The sequence below is a fragment of the Aethalodelphis obliquidens genome, unplaced genomic scaffold (assembly GCF_003676395.1).
Source record: "Aethalodelphis obliquidens isolate GAN/ISIS:26980383/991018 unplaced genomic scaffold, ASM367639v1 scaffold34, whole genome shotgun sequence".
NCBI classification, from domain to species: Eukaryota; Metazoa; Chordata; class Mammalia; order Artiodactyla; family Delphinidae; genus Aethalodelphis; species Aethalodelphis obliquidens.
The window spans coordinates 10,105,042-10,128,359 of NW_020837978.1; the positions used below are offsets into that span (position 1 = coordinate 10,105,042).

The 23,318-nt window shown below is 48.3% G+C and overlaps 2 protein-coding genes across 3 annotated transcripts in view; both read right to left on the reverse strand.

Moving 5' to 3' along the window:
- The window catches only part of TBC1D7 (TBC1 domain family member 7), a 162,369-nt gene that overhangs the window by 50,113 nt on the left and 88,938 nt on the right, over positions 1-23,318 (reverse strand). The window lies entirely within an intron of this gene.
- Positions 11,843-23,318, reverse strand: part of GFOD1 (Gfo/Idh/MocA-like oxidoreductase domain containing 1) — a 101,379-nt gene continuing 89,903 nt past the window's right edge. For both annotated transcript variants that reach the window (XM_027128383.1, XM_027128384.1), the window contains exon 2: positions 11,843-18,914. In XM_027128383.1, coding sequence (XP_026984184.1) covers positions 17,995-18,914 — 920 coding nt within the window. In that variant the 3' untranslated portion in view covers positions 11,843-17,994. The remainder of the gene's footprint in view (positions 18,915-23,318) is intronic.

Consider the following 23,318-nt stretch of genomic DNA (forward strand, 5'->3'; position numbering starts at 1 on the left):
CATGATATTAAGTTTTCTCGGCAGAGTGCCCTGCCAGGACACTGCAAGAAGAGAGGGTTTCTTTTCCTGACTCTGGTGAGCTCTTCTTGGCAGTCACTTGCACTGTGCACGGCATCTGCAGAGCTTGACTCTTGCAGTGGGTGACAGCCAAAGCCAGCTCCTGGCAGGTTCAACAGCAGACACCCCATCACGGATGGCTTCCTTCAGGACCTTTTTGTGCGGCTTTGCCACAGTTTCCAAGCAGCCGACAGCTTGCCCAGCACCCAAAAGGGCCATTTCTCAGCAAGTCCCACCAGAGCAGCTGCTGAGCAAACTTCTCCACCATCCCATGAACCACAGCTGTTCCCTCTCCAACCAGGTCTGGATCTCAGCCCTAGGGTGTGCATGGGGGTCCCCTCTTCCAGATGTGTTCCCTCCTTGGGCTCTCTATCTCAGCCCTAGGAGTCATGGCTATTCCCCTAGCTGCTATTCCTGTATTCTTCAGAGCCGTCTTTATTCCCGGCTAGCCAACCCTCCATTACTCCAGTCTGCTGTGATAATTATATGAAACTGTCCCGGCTCAAATTACTGTGTGGTGTCTGTCTCCTGATTGGTCCAGACTGATGGGGATCGGTGGAGAGGTCCAGGAAGGAGATAAAAATTTGTGAGCTGTCAGCATATAAGGGCTACTGAAGAGCCATGAGGTCACCATGGCAGTGGGAAGATGAAGGAGAGAAGGAAAGAGAGGACACTTCAGCACCAAAAGGTCATGAGAAAAGGAGGAATTCACGTGAGAGACCAAGAAGGAGCAATCGGTGAGGTAAGAAGAAAATCAGGAGATTTTCCTGGAAACCAAATTTTAAAAGGATATTGAGGGACTTCCCTGGTGGCGCAGTGGTTAAGAACCCACCTGCCAATGCAGGAGACACGGGTTCGAGCCCTGGTCTGACAAGATCCCACGTGCCGTGGAGCAACTAAGCCCGTGTGTCACAACTACTGAGCCTGTGCTCTAGAGCCTGTGAGCCACGACTACTGAGCCCACATGTCACAACTACTGAAGCCCGCGGGCCTAGAGCCTGTGCTCGTCAACGAGAAGCCACCACAATGAGAAGCCCGCGCACCGCAGTAAAGAGTAGCGCCCGCTTGCCACAACTAGAGAAAGCCCGCACGCAGCAACGAAGAACCAATGCAGCCAAATAAATAAAACAAATATATAAATAAAAATTTTAAAAGTATATCGAGGAGGGATCGATCAGCTGTATCAAATACTGCTGATACATCAAGTAAAAAAGGAGACTGAGAATTGAGCACAGGAGGTCGTTGTTGACCTTAAGATCATTGAGAGCAAAAGCCTGATTGGAGTGGTTTTAGGAGAAAATGGGAGGAGAATTGGAGACAGAGCACATCAGCGGCTCTTTTGAGAAGTTTTGCTGCAAAGAGAAGCAAAGAAATGGATGGCAGCTGGGGTTGGGGTGATAAGGAAGTGAAGTCCAGAGTAAGAAATAGCATGTACGTATGGTTATGAAATGGTACGGTAGCAAGGGAAGAATTGCTGATCTGGCCAGAACGGGTAGGATTTACTGGAACCACATTCTTGAGGTGGGGAGACGGGCTAGGAACTGGAGCACAAGTGGGAAGATAGCTGAAGCTGAGTCTTTAGGGGGTGACCTCAATTGAAAGTCAAGGGTGAACATGGAAATTAGGTCTAGGTGGGTCAGAGTGGGAAAACGTCAGGTGTGAATGTAATAGGGCCGTCAGAATCAAGGCTGCGTTTCTAAGCCTTGCCTGCAGGTAAGTGTGGTCAGTAGGCGAAGCCCTGGCCAAAATACGTGAGGGGGACGTTTGTGTGAAACTTCGGGTCATGCCCTTAAAGAGAAGGAACGCGTTCTCCCACGTCCTTTTTCCTGCCGGCTGGAATGCAGACACAGTTGTGAGCCATCTAGAACCCTCCAGACAGAGACAACTTCCTAGGGAAGATGGAGCAACCGGGTAAAGAGACCAGGCCCTGACTACTGGCTGAGAACACCCACCATCCCAGCTTCAGCTGTTACGGAGAGAGAAAGCTACTCTTACCTTGTTTAAACCTCTGTTATTTTGAGCCTCTGTTTTATACACCTAAACATATCCAAATGAATACAGAATTCCAAATATGCCCCAAAGCAAGCAGAAGTTGTCTTGGAGGCTAGCTGGGTCTCATCAGGATTTAACAACAGTTAGAAGCTAAAACAGCCCCTCAATTAGTTTTTTTAAAAGTGAATCAAAGATGCAACCAGAAAATTAAACAATGTACAAAAATCTCTTTAGTCATAAAAGCAGTAGGAACTCTCAGAATTAGTGTGTAGAATCTACACAACTAAACCCTTACCAACTTCCCTGAGAAACTTCTAGGTGGCATGATAGGACTGCAGACCTGGGATCCAGAAGACAGATCTCTTCAGCAGTGAGGGGAGCAAATGGAAAAGAGGATAAAAGTGGTCACTGGGGCTTCCCTGGTGGCGCAGTTGTTGAGAGTCCGCCTGCCGATGCAGGGGACATGGGTTCGTGCCCCGGTCCGGGAAGATCCCACATGCCGCGGAGCGGCTGGGCCCGTGAGCCATGGCCGCTGAGCCTGCGCGTCCCAAGCCTGTGCTCCGCAACGGGAGAGGCCACCACAGTGAGAGGCCCACGTACCGCAAAAAAAAAAAAAACAAAAAACAAAAAACAGTGGTCACTGACCTTGATCAGAACACTTAGTAAAATGTACGGCTCGTGGATGGCTCTAGAGACTGTCATACAGAGAGAAGTAAGTCAGAAAGAGAAAAACAAATATCGTATATTAATGCATATATGTGGAATCTAGAAAAATGGTACAGATGAGCTGGTTTGCAAAGCAGAAACAGACACAGATGTAGAGAACAAACGTATGGACACCAAGGGGGGAAGTGGGGGTGGGGGTGATGATGATGGGATGAATTGGGAGATTGGGATTGACATATATACACTAATATGTATAAAATAGATAGTAAGAACCTGCTGTATAAAAAATAAATTAAAAAAAAAGCATAGCTATAGGTCTTGGCCAGCTGCACTTGAGTCTCCCAAATTCAAGCCTAGAAAGGGGTTGGGGGTTTGCAGCTGGCTGTCCAAGTCCCCCTTCCTGCACATCTCCTCGGGAAAAGGCAAGTTCTTGGATTATAGAAGTGGAGTAGGATGTAGACAAAGAATGGAAGGTGGATTCATATACGTTGAACACATCCAGAACTGTGCTGTCCCCAGGGTGACCCGGGCCACGGCTGGGAAGGCGTGACTGTATGTTCTGGCCACGTTCCTGGGTTCCTTTTTTAGTTTTTCTTTTTCCTCTCTGAAGGAATTCCTAGACATTACAGGTTTACTTGGCTAATTACATAGTACTGTTGATACAGTACCACCTGGAAACCATTTACCATCTTCCCTCAGCCTCCTAATTGCATCACTTACTGTTGGGGCCAGGGGTGGGAGGAGAGGAAACAACTTATCTTGTTTTCTGGGAAGAAGAAAGTGAACATACCAGAAAAATTAAGGAAACACTTGACCGATTCATTTTCTCCAATCTGGCCCACTCTAGTTGTTTTTACAGGAGTGTGTATGTTGTCATGGGGGGTGGACAAGCTCCATGAAGATTCATCACAGGCGGATTATTGTAAAAATGTTTGCAGAGGCAGAAGAAAAAAGCGGGGGATAGGGGGAGAAGTTGGGAGGAAAGGTGGGCGGCTGAGTAGAAGTGAAAAGAATCAGATGTCCATGAACATGGGGGAACTGGAATGAACATGAAAGTGGGCTGCCCTCCAGATACACTGCTGAGTGCCCACTGGAACATTCTAGGGCAGAGTAAGAATACAAACCATTGTAATGGCTTCCTTTTTGGCATCTGTTTGTCTGAGTACCAACTCCTTTTAGACTCAACTCATTTGTAAACACTACAAAAATACAAAACTGACCAGCTCACAATATTTTCGGCCCATCCTGGAGGGAGTAAAACCAAATATTAGCAATTCTATGCTGAAGACCAGTTCTGACCTTTTAAAAGCTCTTAGAATCTAAGATTCATTTTTCTGTCTGTTTCTTTTTTTTTCTGGAAAAGACTTTAAGAGACTATCAACTAGCTCACTGACTTGAAGAAAGGAAGGAATTATTCATCTAGTTTCTGTTTTAGGGATGAGGCAACTAGAGCCCTAGAAAGGCACGAGGATTTAATTCTCCTGAAGTCCAGCAGGAAATAAGATAGAGCAGGGTTTAGAAATCCAAGTTTCCCCTTCTGGCATTGCTGTCTTCCCTCCCGTTGTCTCTCTGGCTGATGAGTGATCGTGATGAGCTACAAGCAGTAAATTCCTTCTGTGCTGGGAGGAGGGAGCAGGGAACAAACAGGTGGTCACTTACAAGGCTGCTGAAATCTACAAAGAGAACAGTAGAAGCAGTTCTGGAACCCTGGCTGTCCATTAGAGTCACCTGAAGAGTTATGCTTGGGTCCTCTGGCAGGTGAGTTAAAGCAGAGCCTGGGGCTTATGGGAGGAGCCAGGGTATCTATTTTGCGAAAGCTCCCCAGGTGATTCTAAGATGCAGCCAGGGCTGAGAGCCGCTGTCTAGAACTGTGATTCTGAATGGGGATAGATAGAAGACAACCTCACCTAGGGCCGTGATACAGTGAGCGTGCCTCACACTGGTCTAGAGGGCTCGCTGGGCTTAGGCCCTGTGTATCCAGGGTCTGGGGTGGGACCGAGGATTTGTGTTTCTAACAAGCTCCCTGCGTGATGCAGCTGAGCCAGGGAACACACTTTGAGAATCGCTGCTCTGCAGGTAACTTTTCAAAGTTCTATGTATGTATATATGTAAAATTCATATATATGTAAAATATATATAAAGTATATATGTAGGTATGTGTGTATATATATACACATCTGTCCCTAGCCCAAGAGTCGGCTGCACCCCCTAGAATGGACTTGGGGAGCACGGGAGGGGTAGAGGACAGGTCTGACTAAAAATCCAAGCAAAAATGATCACAGAGCACAGAACTCCCATTGTAGCTGCTACCATCTCTCAGGTGTCCTGCAGGAAAACGTTGCCAACGAGGAACCCAGAGCATAAAAGGCAGAATTGAATGCTGATTCTATTTCTTTTCTCAGCTGAAAGTCCAGTCTCTTGAAGCTCACCCTAGACTAGAACTAGTTAACTTTTGGGAAACCGTTCTAAAAAGGCTATAAATGGTCTATTATCAGACATCAAGGGAAGCCAGCAACCGGGAGCGAGGGCTTTATCTAAAAAAAACCCATCTTGCCAGGAGATTTGGGGCCTTTTGACTTCCGTGGGGCTTGTCCTGGCTCCTTTTCTTCACCTTATAGGGTAATTGCCAGGACCTCAGTCACAGAATGAGGTCTGAGAGCAATCTGATCTCAGAGGAAAGGCAGCAGTGAAATGAAAACACAGTGGATGTGTTTTCACAGTTCTCTGAATAGAACAGCCAGGCCTCTGCACTCACTGGTTGCTCCAGCTCGAAGACGAACCATGCCGGGGCTGGGCAAGGCCCCGATGCCTCAAAGAAATGATGTGTGAGCTGGTAAAAATCTGATCGAGGGGACATGCAATAGAGTTCGTGAATGGATGGACAGACAGTCCTGGCAATGGCGCGGGCAGGGGAAGGGCAGGGGCTGCACCAGGAGACCTTCCAGAGAAGCAGCCGTTAGTAACTCAGTAAGAAGTCGAAAACTGAAAAGAAATCTCCAATGAACTTGAAAGTTCAGAGCCGTGCCTCACCAAACCAAAGCCTCCTTCCGTGAAGTGTTGGAATGCGGATGTATGCAATGACACGGCAAAGCCCTCCAGGGAGGGACAGGACACGGGAAAATCCTTATCTCCAGTACAGTCACGTCACAGGCAGGACCCAACTCATGAGGCTGGGACAAACTCCCAGAGCCAAGCTACTTGAATGTGGCAGGTACGTATGGAGGCTTTTAGAACAGAGTTTAAGTGATTCCTTCACAGGGAGAGACAAGAATTTGGTGTCACAGTAACTTTTCCAGGTGACTAAGGTAAGTGTCTGACTCAGTGCCCTGAGTCCGTCTGTAGCCAAGGCAATACATCCCATGGACTTGATGTGACGCGATGGCCCAAGGCTCTGGGAGCATCTGCCTGGGGTGACAGTTCCAGGATGCTGTACTCTGGACGAGCTTCTGTTCTCTCTGATCTGAACTGCTTCAGAGTCCACAGACCAATGGAAGTACATTAAACCCTAGGGATACCCCACACGGTGCTGAATTTCAGGGGATTTAACTTATCTGAACAGGCCACTGGTGAAAAGGCTTTTTCCGAGCCCTTTATCTGGTCAAGGACGTCAAAACGCCAGTGAAAAACAGTCCAAGGAGGCATTAGCATAGACTTTTGGGGTTGTTTGTGACCAGGCTTGAATTGTTTGGCGAGCCCTGGCCCAATTTCCACAAAGCTTTCAACACTGAGGATGAAAGACATTCCAGAGCTGAAAAGGATTCTGTCCTCACCAGAGCTGGGACTGTCAGTGGTGTTGCAGCTGTCTGCTGACTCCTGACAGGCTCAGGAAAGAACCTTTCATCCACTTACATTCTGGTAACACCCACCCGTGGAAAGGAGAGCTTTTGTTTCTGAAAAGAAATATGAACGAGAGAGCCCTGAATGGCAGCAAAAAGGGAAAAAGGAGTAGGGGTTTCCAAGATGTCAGGCTGGCCGACCTGAAGGGAGGTGGGGGGAGGAGGTAGGGTCCGGGTCTGCAGCTCAATTACTTGGGGAGCTTAACATTTATTTTAATTGTGGTAAAATATACAAAACATAACATTTACCATCTTAACCATCTTTAAGTGTATGGTTCAGTGGTCCTCAGAAATTCACATGATTATGCAATCATTACCACCATCTATCTCCAGAGCTTAAAAAAAATTCAGTTAGAATTTTTCGTGTAGATTTTTTTCGATACAGCCATGAAGAAGAATGAGGTCAGGGCTTCCCTGGCGGCGCAGGGGTTGAGAGTCTGCCTGCCGATGCAGGGGACACGGGTTCGTGCCCCGTTCCGGGAAGATCCCACATGGCGCGGAGCGCCTGGGCCCGTGAGCCATGGCCGCTGAGCCTGCGCGTCCGGAGCCTGTTGCTCCGCAACGGGAGAGGCCACAACAGTGAGAGGCCCGCGTACCGCAAAAAAAAAAAAAAAGAATGAGGTCAATGTTACATGCTGATGTGGAAAGAGGTTAAAAATACATTACGAAGAAAAGAGCAAGACCCCGCCGTGTGTACAGTGTATGTATAATACTTGTGCGGATGCTGGGATACTTTCAGGGAGAGGATACAAATTGTGGGTGGCAGTTGCCTCTAGGAAGTGGAAATGAGGGTCTGGGATGGAAGGGATTTGAACTTTCATTGTATAATTACAGTGCGGGCTGTTTAATAGATGCCCGTGTTGTTCGCATTTTAAAATTTTCCAGCTACCTCTTCTGCCCCCAAATCAATGCAGGTGGTGAGGTGCAGAGCCCCCAGATCTGCTTCTATTAAGGCGGCCCTTTTGGTACTGCTGCTCAGCTTTCTTTGGGAAACGGGGCTTTGGAGTAAGAACTTCCTCCAAAGGAAGACATGGGTTCGGACGCCCAGAAGGGGTCTTCGGATTTCAGAGTATCTCTTTTAAACGAATTGTGTCATTATTTAAATCATATTCAATCACCATGGAAAAAGTTTATAGTTGAGAGTAAGGACCATGCTAAGGCTATTTCTGCCATACTCGGAGGTTCTCAACTTTTTTGTGCCTTGTATATCTTTGGCAATCTGGTGGAGCCGATGGACCCCTTTTTGGAGTAATGTGTTTAACCCCACGGAATACTGTTTTGAACGTATAAAATAAGACACATATGACTATAAAGTAACAAATTATATTGTTCTATGTACCCCCCAAATTTTTAAAATGGTGATAGGGCAATGTATGGGCTTTTAACTGCAGTATTAAATTAAAAGATCTGGTTATAGTATAATGATTTCCATAATTTTAGAGCAGTGATGAGTATGAATGATATTTCAAGATACCTGTAAAACCAGTGATAAGATCTGAAGATACATCTGATTCTTACTGGTGATAAAGTCACAGATACTGCTAATCCAACTGTAACTTGATGATACAATTGAAGAAAATGATAATTTCAGGTAGAGTTAGTGAAAATTAAGATGTACTTTTTTGGTTTTTGGTTTTTTCTTTCCATCCAAGTTCAAAGACTCCCTGAATCTATACTCTGGCCCAGCTGAAGGATGAAGGGAGAGTTCAGTGGACAGGGAGAAATTCCGGGTGGGGAATGAGAGCAGGCTGGGAAGGGATGAGATGCAGCCTTAGAAGGGAAAGATGTCTGCCTTTGCTTCCCCAGGCCAGGATGAGGAAGCGGGTCAGATACAACACGTGCTGGGTGATCAGGAAAACAGGTGGAGAGGCTCTCGTCACATGACCTCCGCTCGGATGAATGGGTAAATGAAAGCAAGAGGATGTTGTGAACAAGGAAGGGAAGAGCCTGGATGTCACAGGCAACCTGACAAGACCCAGGACAGATCCAAGGACTGAGCCAGGGGACTCAAGACAGCAGAAGCCAGGGCTGGATGTAGCTGACAAGCATCCGCTCCTGCTGGGCCGGGCCTGTTCCCTCGGGAGACTTTCTTCAGAAAAGCTCCGGTGCAAAAGGAGAAAACAGGTTGTAGCAATGGCCTGGTGCGCAGGGTCTCTGAAAGCTGAGGAGGGATGAGAGATTCTGTGTGTGCAGAAAAAAAGAAAAAGGCTACCTGGAAGATTCCTGAATGTGTCCAAGAGTCCCTGGAGGGGACTAAGGGACAGGGCAAAGTGGCAGCTAGTGAATCCTTGGAAACTTCAGGTTTGGGGGCGGGGATTGCAAATAAGAAAAGCAACGAGAAAGGAGGATGGGCTCAGGGTGCACTTGGGGTCTGGTGGTGCTTATTTAACACAGAGGTTGGTATGGAAGTTTTTCTAGCAAATGCCGACAGTTGGATCGCTTTGAACAGCTCCCAGAGTGAGTCAGCCAGACTGTGCCAAGTTCTACAGGAATTCCTCCCTCGTGCCTTCTCATCCGCTCTCCTCCTCTCTCAAGCTGTCCTCAGAGCACAGATTAGGCCTGTCGGCCACAGAGGAACGGCGTTTCAGTTATCTCGTGTAACATTTGCTTATCTACAGAAACTTCCATATCTCAAACGCATGCCTCTGCCCTTTCTCCACGTTTTCTCCCTTCATCTCTTTTTTCCCCTTGGCACGAATTTCCACTCCTGCTTCTGCTCTGTGTCTCCCCTGCCCTGCCTTTACCCCAGTTCCCTCTTCTCTTCTTTTCCCCATCTCTTCCCGCTCACTTCTTTCTTAGTGATACATGCGTGTCAGCATCTCACAGCTGTACTGATACGCAGCTGCTGGTCCCAGGCTGACTCTCTCTTCTGCTTCATGGTGGAAACCTGAGTGCCAAGTCAGATGCCTAAGCCCAGCACACTGAAGGGTGACTGATGCTCCAGCCTCCCTGTTAGCCACCACATCCCAGACAGGCAGCCTCAGAAGGCCTAGAAAGACAGCGGGGGCTCTGGCCTTGCCTCCCTCCCTGTAGTTTCACTAGCTATTATGCCTGCTTGGTCTTTGCTTTTTTGTTTCTTTTTTTGCGGTACGCGGGCCTCTCACGTTGTGGCCTCCCCCGCCGCGGAGCACAGGCTCCGGACGCGCAGGCTCAGCAGCCATGGCTCACGGGCAGCATGTGGGATCCTCCCGGACTGGGGCACGAACCCGTATCCCCTGCATCGGCAGGCGGAATCTCAACCACTGCGCCACCAAGGGAAGCCCTGGTCTTTGGTTTTGAGGGGTCTGGAGTGAGTCACCATCCCCAAGACAGCCTCAAGCAGCTTGGGTCTGGCTTCAGCCTGATTTAGACCCCTCAGGGCTCTTTAAAAGGGAGGTAGTGACTTGGATAGGGGGTGTTTCAAGACTGGGGACTCCCTAGGGCCTCGTGTGCTTTGTGGGCGTGAACTCCACATCTGTCGCAGCCACTCACAGCCCTCTTAGGGTTCCTCCTCCCCAGGGTGGCCTGCTTCCAAGGTGCCGGTCGCCAATGATGAATGGGTCAGAGACAATGGGACTTCGGTACATGTACACCCCAGATGGTAATTCTGGGATTGAGCTCTGGCAATATACAAATCATTCACCAAGAAAGGAATGAATCTGCAATTGCCCAAGAAGTTGCTTCTGAAGTTAGTCTTTCCTTTTCACTTGTGGCTAAAGGGAGAGTTTGCTTTGACCCAAGGTGATCGCAATCTACGTAACATTAGGAGAGAAAGGTGTCCCCTTCGTTAGGATATTTTTGGAGGAAGTCCAACAGCCAACTTAGATATGACTTCATCTTGTAGAGCTGTGGTTGGAGCACAGCAATGCTGCAAAGGCTGTCCTAGCTCAAGTCATCTCTCAGGAATTTACCCAGCAGATGGAGACTCAGAGACAGGATTCCAAAGGAAGCCTGAACCTGAATGAACAAGGTGAAGAATTTTGAATGTTTTGCATCAGCTTCTTTGTAGAGGTTTTGGCTCAAGTAAGCTGTCGCGCTGTCTAGTTGGTTGTGACATGGCTCAGCTCTGTGAAGTGGCGTCTGTTCCATTTCTGTTCTCTACACTTCCTGGCCAGCCTTCCAGCAGGGGGCACTGCTACTGACGAGTGCACGTAGGGACTGTCGAGGAATATCTAGGCAGAGGGATCTTTTCTTCTCAGGCAAGATTAAGGTAAATGTGTGTTGATAAAATGGGAGCATACAACTTAGAGTGAGGTGAAATTATTATTCTTTCGTTTGTATACAAAACTGTGCACACTTTGTAGATGCGTATTTCATTCTCATAACAATTGTAGCAGTCATTGTATCCTTCACGTTGTATCACCCAGACTTGTCAAAATAGGTGCTAAAAATGCACAAGATAAAAGGTGAAACTGGAAAATGGTCCTGTGTATCTGTGTGTGTGTACGTGTGTGGTGGGGTGGGAGTGGCGAGGGGGTAGATCGGCATAGGAGGAGACATAGATTCTTCTTCGTTTGACCCGTAAACTATTGATACAGTCTGAATGACTTGCAATGTAATTGCAACTGTTCTTTTTAAACAACAGTTCAGAGACTACGAAAGCAATGTGATCATATCCTGTAATTTAGTAGGACAAGGCACAGTCCCCGGTTTACGTAACAAGAAATGAGCCTAAATTGAGAGAAACCAGCATCACGAGGAGATTCCAAATCTGTGAAGAAACAACCGGGTTGAAAATGTACATAAACGCTCAGGAGTGTGGTGTCTTCCATCAGGGGTTGGCTCGCAGGCCACTTGGCTGGAAGAAACTAGAGAAATGGACCTCATCGCAACCATATCTTACATTTGGGCAAGTGGGGCTTTCAGCTCTGACGAAGCACTCTCTCTCACGGCCTTCTTCAGAACCGACCTTAAGGTGTGAGAATGTTATCTGTGCATTGTCAAAATCCATGTGAATGCAGGGATTTGCTGCAACTTTGTCTGAATGGGCGGGCTGCGTTCTGAATGCACTAACATCACGATCTGCTCATGGAGGAATGAACCATGCGATCTCAGCTTTTGTATTTTTCTTCCCAATTCGTAACTGTTTTTAAGTGAAGGGAAAGCATGGACCAGAAGAATTACCTGTGTGTTGCCTAAGACAGCAGAGGGTGGAAAGGAAAGACCAGCCCACACTAGGCACACACGCCCCCCAGATGCACCACCATCATTCCCACCCCCATTCTTAATTCAGATCCCCCAAACTGGCCAGCTACCTAACTCATCAGGTAGAGCACCCAGGTGTAATAAACAGGGAAACAGCTGCAATTATATCTTCTCTTCAGTCTTTATTTGCTACTTCCATTCCTTTATCCCACCAACACCAACTGGGGAGGACAGCAGGAAGCCACATTTGAAGCGGCACATGCCAGCTGGCGGGGTGATGGTGACCATGGCCCCCTGAGCATTGCAGAGGTAACACGAGGCATCAGCAGCTCCGGGCCTGGAGCACAGACTGTACAGCCCGAGGGCCTGGTAGGGAAGGCCACCTCCCACAGCAGTTTAGCTTTTAAAACACTAAGAACAGGTGCGTTCATTGTCTTTTTTTTTTTTTTTGCTTTAATAATAAAAAAAAAGAAAACCCAAACCTTCTATAATTTATAAGCTATTTTTTGCTATCTACATTATATATAAAATATAGACTCTGTTTACTTTATAACACACATCTTTTTCCCTTGATAAATAACTCTTTAAAATATCTAGTATACATGCCTTGACTTTTTATATGTTATGTTTGTTTTTATACATATACATACATATATATACTCATGTTTGTAGAACAATAAACACACACTCGACATTGACAACCAAACAAATGCAATTTTTGGTTAAAAACAACAACAACACAATAAAATAACAGTAGAAGCACCAGGCAACCAACAGAAAACCATAAGTACTAGAAACTTCTCCCTCCCCTGGGCAAGGCACAGGGCAAGAATACTAAATATGGTTGGATGCCTGATGGGGAAGGAGGGGAGCAAAGGAGCAGGCAGGTCGCTTCCTTGGGTTCTGTTTCTTAGCCTGGGACTAGGATCAAATCAGTCATGGAGTTGCTGGGGAGAAACCATGGGGCTCATTCAACAACGTAGCCCTTATGATGGCTGCAGGGGACAGCAGAGACCTGGACCTGGGTCAGTCTGGGGGCCCCGCTCACACCACCCAGGCAAGCATGATTGCCACGCCAAGCACGGAGCCACTGCATGTGCCAGGGCCTTGTTATTTGTCTACTCACTGCTGGTGTAAACAGAAAGGGGCAACAGATTCAGGAGTATTCAGTAGCGCAACACTTGAGGAGCCTGACAGAGCCAGACGCTTGGTGCCCCTCTCAAGAGCTCCAGCAAATAGGGACCGTGACATGGGGAAGAAAAGGTCAGGAGGCCACTGCCTTTCATTGCTAACTGGTGTGGAACTCAGGTACACGGTACTTACCGGCTGCACCAGCACACTCTGATGAGACCACCGAGCCCAACACCTCTTAAAGAAGCACAGCAGGTCTACACTCCTCTTGGGAAAAGTTCTGAAGCCCAACTCAGGGCTCTTCCCTCAAACTTGGGGTATCCCCAACCGCCCGCTTCTCTGCCCAGGATGCGACAGGCTGGGGTGGGCCCATGGGCTGCAGACAAGCACAGCTTTTATTTCATTACGCGTCTCCCTGTCCCCGAAAGGGAATTGAAAGGCAGGGCTCGGAGAGTCGATTTAAAAAAAAACAAAACAAAAACCTCCCCAGGGTCGTGACCTCTGCCCTATAAACTTCAGGATTTGGATGGCCAAAGACGGAGGCGGTAGGTGGGGCAGGAATCCTAAGCTAGTCAAGACCTAGATCTGTACGCAGAGGGCAGGGTAGAGCCCAGAAGTAGAGCTGCCCTCAGGAAATCCCAAAGGTGAGCATCTGAATGTATATCCCCCATCCTTGCCAATAGAATACAAATTAGAGATAACTGTTCACATTACAGTCACAATGGGAAATTTTAAACAGCTAGTTTTCTGAGTATATTCAAGACATAATTGAGTTTTTAAAAAACTGATTCAGCTGCAACAGCTCAGGGAATACTGTCAGTTGCAGGTCTGAGTTCTAACTGCAACTCTTGCCCCAACTAGCCTTGCGACCTGAGACAAGTCATTTCACCTCTCTGGGCCTCCCTCTCCCCATCTGAGGCTCTGAAGATGAGTCAGAAAACTGGGATTTTAGTCCTGGCTCTACCACTAGGAAGCGGTGTGACCTTGGTCATCACTTAACCTCTTGGGGATGTAAAAATAAAGGAACTGAATATATTGGGCTCTGAAGTCCCTCCAGATGCAACTGGCTTTACTTTCTCCCCAGGGTACCCTTATAATGCTGAATTCCTCCCCCGCCCCAAACCCACCAGAATAAAAGTGATGCAATCAGAAACCTACTTTGTGACCACAGGTCGTATTCAACAGCTGCGGCTCTGAGACAAGATGAAGAGTTAAGAGGGTCTAAAGGTACAAATGCAACGCACAGCTAAAATCTGAGTCACACACAAATGAACTGTCAAAGCCCCACTCCCTGAGAAAAGACATTTTCCTATGCTATATACTGCGAGAGCAAAACCCAAGGCCATCCATGATAATCGGCTAACGTTCTGAAAATCCCCAACTCTGTGGCTTGCCACATCGCTTACAGTCAGAATCAACTTAGGACGTTGATTTGAAAAGAAGCTGAGTGCTATTTCCATTTTGGAAGAGGAAGAAAGATCGACTCTTTCTATTTGCAGCTCTACAAGGAACCTTCTGGCAGAACATCAAACATGGCATCCTGCTCCACAGGCAGGTGTCGACAGCAGCAGAGGGGCACCCACACACTGGTCACATGGAACTCTAAACGCTGTTGCTCCACAGACCCCGACAGGGTTCGACAAGAAGCGCTTTCCTGCCCGGGAGGAATAGCAGAGGCTCAAACCTTTCTTCGTGGGAGGCAACGTGGTTTGGAGGAGAAGAAAGGTTTGGATTCAGGTGACCCCACTTCTACTTAATAGTTTTGTGACTCTGGGCAAGTTACTCTTCCTCTCAGCCTCAATTTTCTCATGTGTAAAATGGGACCGACAATACCCAATACTACAGGGCTGTTTTTATGGATTAAGCGAGATAACGTACTTAAAATACCCTGCACACAGTAGATGATCAAGGAATGTGGGAGCGCAGAGAGTACTGGCGTGGCTCTCTGAGGATGGAGAAAGGGTGTGGGAGAAGTTCCCCTTGAGCTGGAGTCAGCCAAGCTGCCCTTAGAGTCCCGAGGTATCTGCTGCCTGGTGGACTAAGGAGCATCTGTGGTCCCCTGCCACTCCTCTCCATCGCGGGGAGAAGTCGTAGGGGAGCTGACAGTGGTCATGAACTCTCTCTCCGGGAGAAAACTCAGAGAATACAACCCTTCCAAATAAGCCCAGAGCATTCCCAAACACTTGTGGTTACCCTGACTGATACCCCCTCTCAGAATTTGGAATTTGGAACACTCTGCAGAGGACGCCAGTGGCGTGAGCCCAAATGTTCAGCATCAGAGGCCCCCTCACAATAACGGGAACAAATCAGGCAAGTGGGGACTAAATGTGATGACCCTAAAATGGAGCCTCCATTACTCTGGGTCCTTGAAACACATTAAACAAGGCAGAGAGGGCTGGGTTACCCCAGAGACTTCGTCTGAGCTCAAACCCAGCTGATGGTACCCAGTCCCCTGAGGGGACTACTGGGGGTGCTGGGCTGGGACAAAGTCCTTCCATAGAATGTTGAAAGCTTCAGATTTCAGCTTTATATTGTGACTCCTAATCAAGTCTTTGCAAGTGATAGGCCTGGGGCCCAAGGAGCACTAAAGAACCCATTTACTGTAGATTTTACACTAAGAAAATGAACTATGTCTTTTCTTCCACTTGTTCCTGCATCTACCTACTACATGCATTTCAGTAGGCAGAATTTAAGAACACTTACTAAAATATTTTTCATGCTTCTTTTTAAGAATGTATATTCTTTCCATATACCCCAGCCTCAAATGAGAATTTCTGTTTTAGACACTAAATATTTATCACGGACCACAGTGATCTTTGGGGGGAAAGTAGTCCCAAGTATTTTAAGTACAGAAACAAAACTGAAACCCCAGGAACAGCCCTACTTAGATTATAAATAACTTAGAAAAATGAGACTCATAGAGTCACTAGTTTCCTTTCTCTACATCTTTGATCACAGCCTTTCGGGGCCAACTAGAAAAAGAAAATATTCTTTCCACTCAGTTTCCACAAAAGCTATGTATCCAGAGGGGAATTTAGGAGAATCTGAACCAAAACAGTCCTTGGCATGGCCCTCTGCTCAAATTCTTACTGGGAGACTTCCATTCTACCAAATCTCTAGTTTTGAACTGGTAGCTAGGAAAGCTGGCAGGCTGATTCTGTGAACGGAGCAGGGACCAATCGTACGATGGAGAGTTTTAGCTCACTACCCTTCCCACATTGTGGTAAGGGACCAGGAAGCAGGGTAATTCTTTCTAGGGAGGCGATCCCTACCCCTCCGTGCTAGAAAATACCACATTCCCGTGGTGTTTGGACACGGCCACGCAGGACCCACGGGCAGCCTGGGATTCAGTGTATTGCCCCTGGGAGGAGGAAGGAGGGAGCAACTGAGCGCACGGTTCATTTTGGGACTTTGCCCACTCAGAGCCTGGGGTTCACCCTCAGCCCCTTAAATTCCCTTCCAGCTCCAGTGCGGGGCCATCTGAAAAGATGTCTAAACGTCACTTGTGTGCCAAAGACAACGGCTGGATTTCTGTGACTGTGAACAAACGCTGTGTACATTTACAAGTAACAGCCTCCACAGCCAAGCTCGACAAATGTCCAATGTGGGGTTAAGGATTAAGAAAAGATAACAAAAGGATAATTCCCCATTTTCAAAATGTATTTGACCTGGGCTTTCTTTCAAGACTAGGTCTGAATTTTTAAGAGCGATTTTAGTGACAATGGTGGTAGCGAGCATTTATAAATCCGTGTGTGTGTGTGTGTGTGCGCGTGTGCGTGTGTGTGTGTGTCTGGTTGTTCCCTTCTGGCACTGCCTGCTCCAAGCCTGCAGTTTGCCATCTCCAGTAAAAGCCCTCCCTGTAAGCAGAGGATGACAAGACAAGAGAGACAGGAGACCAAGAGGAAGAAGATGCTTTTTCCTACATTAGCCTTCTTCAGCCTATGGGAACTATACGCCTCAGAGGGTTCTCAAACCCCATTTAGAGACACCGAAAAGTGTGTTGCTTGCTGTCCTTTTGTTTAATACCTATTCAAAATTTTTCTTTTTTTGATGCGTGAAAGCGAAGGTCCAAGCTAAGGAAAAGAGCCTCGACTATTTCTTTTTTCTTTTAAAGGGGAGAGGATTATATCTGAGTGGACCTGAAGGCTCCCCTTTTAAAATCTACAAAGCTGGGGAGTCTCCTAAGAGCCCTTCCCCAGCTCGCTAGGAGAGATGGGTCCAGGGCTCACTTGCCCTCCTGCTGGGAAATGCCACTGCGACCCTGGGGCGCAAGGCCGCCCCCGGTCCTGGAGGATAGCACAGGAGCCTGTGGTCAGACGCACACCTCCTTCCTGCTGTCTCCTCGGCCCCGTGAAAGGACAACCTCAACGCTCCAGTACCGAATCCCTCCTTCCAGGCCATTCCACTCCACCGGAAATGGGCTTTTAATTGCTGGCAAATCCGAAGGGATATTTTCTTCTCTGCCTCATCTGTCTCAGTGCAGGCTGTGCCCCTGCTCTCTCCTTTTGGCTCAAGGGAACCCGATTCTCTGCTTACTGTTCCTGGCCCTCCCTTACCCTACACCTCAGGCCAGGAAAAGGGCACTGAGCCAGTTAGGAAGACACTCCCTCCCTCGGGCTTCCTGGGAGGAAGACAAATCCATCCAGAAAGCTGTACACTTTGCTACCAAGTGCTGTCTCCTTCAGACACTTGAAGTGGCTTCCTGGAATCTGAACTTCCTCTTTAGCCACTGGCGCCCCCCCCACCCCCGCACACACACCTGCAGGCTTGCGTGGGCACGTGAAGATGTACCGTCTCCCGCCAGCCGAGCTCGCCCCTGGAAACAGGGCTCAGAGCACGCAGGAGTATTTGGCTTGCCAAGGAGGCCAAGGTGTGGGGGGCGATGGATGAGGGGCGGAGGCCGGCAACCCCTCCCGGCTTCTCACAGTAAAGGGCAGCAGAGGCGGCCGACCGCCTACGTCTCAGCCGACGCCAGCAGGGACGACCTCAGGGACCGCGGGTCACCGTCCCAACAGTCTCGTTCGGGGCCCCTCACCAGGACAGGGGCTCAGCCTCCCAGATGCCATTTTCTCACCCTGACTTTCCACTTCCCCACCCCTACACTACTCGAGGCCACCTCTCCCCCAGCCTTTCCCCCTCTCTGGGCCCCAGGCGGGAGCCCTAGGTCGCGCTGGGTCCCCAATCCGGGCTAACAGTACAGGGACATCCGGCTCCGGCGCATGGCCTCGCTGATCAGGTAGGCGGGGCTCAGCTCGGGCTCCTCAGTCATCACCGCGATGTTCTGCCACTCGCCCGTCTGGCTGGACCGCTTGATGGTGTCCACCACGCACAGGGCGTACAGGCAGTCGTCGAAGGTGGCGGCCATGGTGAGCGGTCGCCCGTCCCATGTGCGCCGGTCGTCCTGGTCCTGGAAGGCCTGGCGCACGGCCTGCATCATCTTGATGGTGCCGCGCAGGTAGGGCGAGGGGATGTCGCTGAAGGCCTTCTCGGGCAGCAGGGAGTTGCTGACGGGCGTGGCGTCCTGCACCAGCAGCTCCTGCGCCGGTGCGCTGTTGCGCTGTCCGTACAGGTCGGTGCCCACCGCCAGCAGGCGCCCGGCTGAGCCCACCACGGTCACGTCCTGCTTGAACTCGCCGGGCACGTTGAAGTTGAGGGTGACGGTGCAGCACACGCCGCCCTCCAGCACCATCTGGAAGGTGCAGAAGTCGTCGCTGGTGATCTGGCGGATGCCCTTGATGTGGTCGGTCTGCTTCACGAAGGTCTTGAGCAGCCCGTGGACCTTAACAGCCTTCTGGCCGGTGAGGAAGGTGAGCAGGTCGATAATGTAGGTGCCCACTGAGTGCAGGCCGCCGCCGCCCATCAGGTCGTCGCAGCTCCAGTTGTACTTCTTGCCCAGCAGGCTGCCGCCGTGCACCTGCACCTCGCACACCAGCAGCTCGCCCACGTAGCCCTCCTCGATGAGCTGCTTCATGCGCACGAAGGCCGGCAGGAAGCGCAGCACGTTGCCCATGATGCTCATGAGCTTGGGGTAGTAGTGGGCGGCCGACATCATGCGGAAGGCATCCAGCGGCGTGGCCGTGCGGTCGCAGATGACGTTCTTGCCGATGCCTGCGGGCGGGAGGACAAACAGCACGTCAGGGCGCTGGCGCCGAGCGAGCGACAGGGGGCGCTGTGGCCCCCAAATCGTAATTTATGGACCGGGAACCAGACCCGACCGGCTACCCTTACTACACTTTTAAAACATCTTATAACACCTTTTACTTATACAAAAATAACATATTCTATACATTTCAGTGTTACTTTAAATATTTATGTCGAATTACTTTAGTATTAAACCATCACATTGATTTAAATATTAAGATTTATTTTCATACATTTAAATAGTCTATATTTTGGCAATTTTTAAAATGTTCACCAATATAATATCAAATGCTTCATTTAATATTTTATTTATATGAATCTATAACATTTTATATACAAATATATTTTGTAAAGTTAAAATATTTAAATACAAAATGTAAGTTCTATTAAGGTGTACAATATGTTCTACATATATTTTATTGAAAGTTATCTTACATGTGAAATGTTTTATATGTTTTATTTTATTTGTAAAATAAAATTTTTATTAAAAATATCACACGTAGAGAAGAGAACAATGTCTTTATCTGGACAGAACCTGAACACATAAGCTGAAATCACGGCAACGCGAGTCTGATTAAGGATGAGGAAGAATTTCTTAACCATATACTTCAAAAGTCTAAGCTTTTAGCTGTCTCTCCCACAACCAGCAAGCTTGTTTACTGCAATAATGAAGCAAGAAAACACCAAGGATTATGTTTTGAGTGTTTTCGTGCTTATTTTGCATTATGGATTAGAGCTGGCTGTGCTCACAGACGTGTTCGTTTAATGTTTTCCTGTTCCTTACGGGAAGAGCGGATAGTCCTTATATCTGAGGGATGGTCAGTGACTCGACCCTCATCTGTCTCACGGCCTGGGAGGGTGGGGACGTTGGTGCCTTTGGCAATGGAGCTGAGGCCAAATAAGAATTAAGCTTATGTGATGACTCTACCGAGTGCCTAAGTTATAGGTCGGCGGAAGCCCCTTAGGAAACTAAGTGGTTCCGGGTCAGGAGAAAACCACAGATCCAAGGATAGGAGAGTGATAGGGAATAAGAAAAGGATTTATTCCAAGATAAAGCTAAGAGGGAAGAAAGACAACTCAGCTGAACCTGGAGAAACAGCCAGTTGGAACTCAAAAAAATAATCATTTTTTAAAAAGTATACCGATTTGTCAGCAAGCCAGATTGAAGGATGCCAGATTGGGAAGCTTCAGAGTCAAGGCACATGCCTGCCTACGAGTTCTCTGCTGTCCAGTCCTGTTCTGCACGTAGACCCTCCTATGGAGAGCTGAACACTCCAGCCACAGACAAGGGACATGCCACAGGGAGATGGGGTGACGAGACTCGCACCCATCCCAGTTGTCCTGACCACAGGCACCTGACTTGACAAAATCCATGAACACCCCCAGCAAGCCCAGCTAAGAGGGTCCCGTGGAAGCCCTACAACTGTAGGAGTCTGTCCAGTGGAGATGTCTGGGCAAGGCCACAGGCACGTGGTGCTCTCATTTTCCCATCGGAAGAGCTCGCCGGGCAATAGAAGTGGCCAGAACAGACTGGAGAAAATAAATACAATCGATGGCTGTCAGTTTCCAGGTGCACATCGAATTCCAGCCCCTAGTGAAAGGCCTGGAGCCACGCAACGACCCCATCTCCTGGCCTCCTCCACACTGGCAGAGCTGGGCTGGTTTTCCTGACGACCCTGAATGAACAGTAAGAAGCTTCTTTACCTCTGAGTAACCAGGTGAGGACTGAGGCTCTGGAATAGGGGTGAGGGAACATTGGTTTGTGTTACCAAAAGTGCCGCGCACCTGTGTGACATCGTGTTCTGATAATATGGTCCTATCGGCATTAGGCTCACGTAACCCGGGATAATGCCGGCAGGAGCAGATTTCTATGTAAACAGATGGGTAGGTCACTACAGGTCCAGGTGACAAATGTTGCCAAAATCTGCCTCACACCTGTTGCGTATAGGCTGTGGCCTCTCCTATACCCTATCTCAGGGTCCACAACACCAAGACCCCTGACGGCCATCTTCTGAGTACATGCTATTGTCATATTAATGACACATGAAAAAACAAGTTTATCTTGTTTTTTCTATTCTAAGAACTATCAGATAAAACAGTAAAAGAAAAAATAAATTGAGAAAAATAATTCACTCCCCTCCACATACCCAAAGCAACCATCGCATGGGTAATTCTTTGAAGCTCTGTAGATGAAAAGATACTGGTGAAAGCTACAGACTCCGTTTCCAGAAGAATGCAGGCCTGCCTCCCCCAAGATTCTGAGATACAGGCATCTCTTCCTTTGGGCTATTTAAGTGTGCTGTGGTCCCACACTAGACAGCAGCTTCCTCAAGGATCAAGCCTGGGCCTTCTGCTTTCTTAAGTCTCCTCTATGCCCACGTCACCTAGAGGCATGCGATGTGTGTGCAGGAAGCCAGAGGTCGTTGCCGCCTGTCACCACCGCTCTGTCCACAGTCCTCTGCACCGTCCACACTTTACAGATGGGTCTTGGCAACATCTTAACACACAACATCTTCAAAAGTCAAAAGAGACTTCTAGGAATCTAGCATAAAGAAATCCTCTAAAATGTAAGCACAGCTTCTCGCCCAAAGATGCCGTCACTGCGTGATTTATTAAAGCAAACAGCTAAGAACAATGCAAATGCCCAACAGAAGAATGGGTAAGTAGGCTGTAATACATCCATATAATGGTGTATTGTGCAGCCATTGAAAATGATGTTTATAAAGAGTTTTTAATGGCAAGCAAGATGATTATGAGGTCATGTTAAGTGAAAAGGGCTCTATTCACAGACATGCTATGATCTCAACTCTCTCTTAAAAGGACAAAAGAAAAAAACCTGGAAGGGAATACCTCAAACTGTTTACAGTGGTTCATTGATTAGTAGGACTAAGACTAATTTTTATTTTCTTCACTACCTTTTTCCATATTTTATGAGTTTTAACTTTTACGGTCAGAAAAACATTTGTTTTTCTTTTTTAGGTCCAAAGGAGACACGAAGACTTAACATGAAGGCAGAAGGGCCCTCCAAAGCCATGGAAGGGCAGGCAGGTTCCAGAGCTCATGGACCTGCCCCAGTTCCTGTGCCCAGGGAGCTGATGAAAGCCCCTCTGACCCTGAACTTGTGGTGCTTCCAAGGCTCAGGTCTTCCTGTTCCGATTCCGCAGGACTTCTTCATGATTCTGGCGAAGGCTACGGACTCTCTTCAGAAGGTCAATTCACACGTACACGTAAAACTTGACCCACATCCCCAGCTTGTGCAGGGCCCCCTGGGGTTCTGAAGAACAGGCAACTCCACTGTAAGTTGTAAGAGAACTCCTAGAAGCCCCCATAACGTATTGTTCAAAATAAGATCATGCTTCCAGCTTCAAAGGAACCCAAAATGCACAGCTAGCAGACTGCTCACAGATATATAAAGCAGCTTGTTTTCTCTGTTCTACACAATATTCCCTCAACGCTACCTCTTGGTAGGGTTTCTGCAAAGCGCTCTCTGGGACCATCCCCCAACCACCAAGATCCTTAGGTTCTCTTGGCCCGCTTTTCCCCACCAAAATCTGCCCTTCCAAAACGCTCAGAACCTGAAACTCCAACGTTCTTAGCAGTTTAACAAGAACCAAGGGCTTAGGCTAAAGAATACCATTCTAATTGTGGACTTTCAGTCATTGGATACTGGGGTGTGTGTGTGTGTGTGTGTGTGTGTGTGTGTGTGTGGCATCAGCGTGGCACAGAGCATTCCCCTCACCCCTAAAATCACATGCCATATAAAGGGAGCTTGTGTTGTCTGCGCAGAGGGGTGACACAGCCCACAATCTGGGTGTGTCAGATGCCACTGAATATATGTGGGGATTTTTCCCGAAGAAAGCAGACAGATCCCTGCCTTCCAAATTGCCCCTGTCGGCCTGGGTCTGGTTCTCCAGAAATATCATAGGTCTTTGGTGTCTTCATGATTTTCATGTCTTAGCACCATGCCTTTCTCGCCACCTCCAGAGAAAGTGCTGGAATGGGCTCTTCAGAGAAAAGCCCTCTCCATTTTGTGCTGGAAAGGAAATAATAAGTAGGGGCATCCTCCCCAAGCCCATGGCTCTGACACTCCTTTGCTATGAAGATAAGTCGATTCTCCCAAGGAGACAGGAACTGAAGGGCTCAGGGAGAGGCAGAGCCCGCCCTCAAAGCAGCCATGGCTGACCCCTAACAGGAAAATTACCACCCTGGTCTCTGCTCTGCAAACCCTAAGAGGACAGCCTATGCCCTGTCACTCCTGGGTGTACAACTTTGCCAAAAGTACAGCAGTGCCATCTGCTCTGCCCTGCATCCACACGTCTCTCAGACACACACACACACACACACACACACACACACACACACACACACACA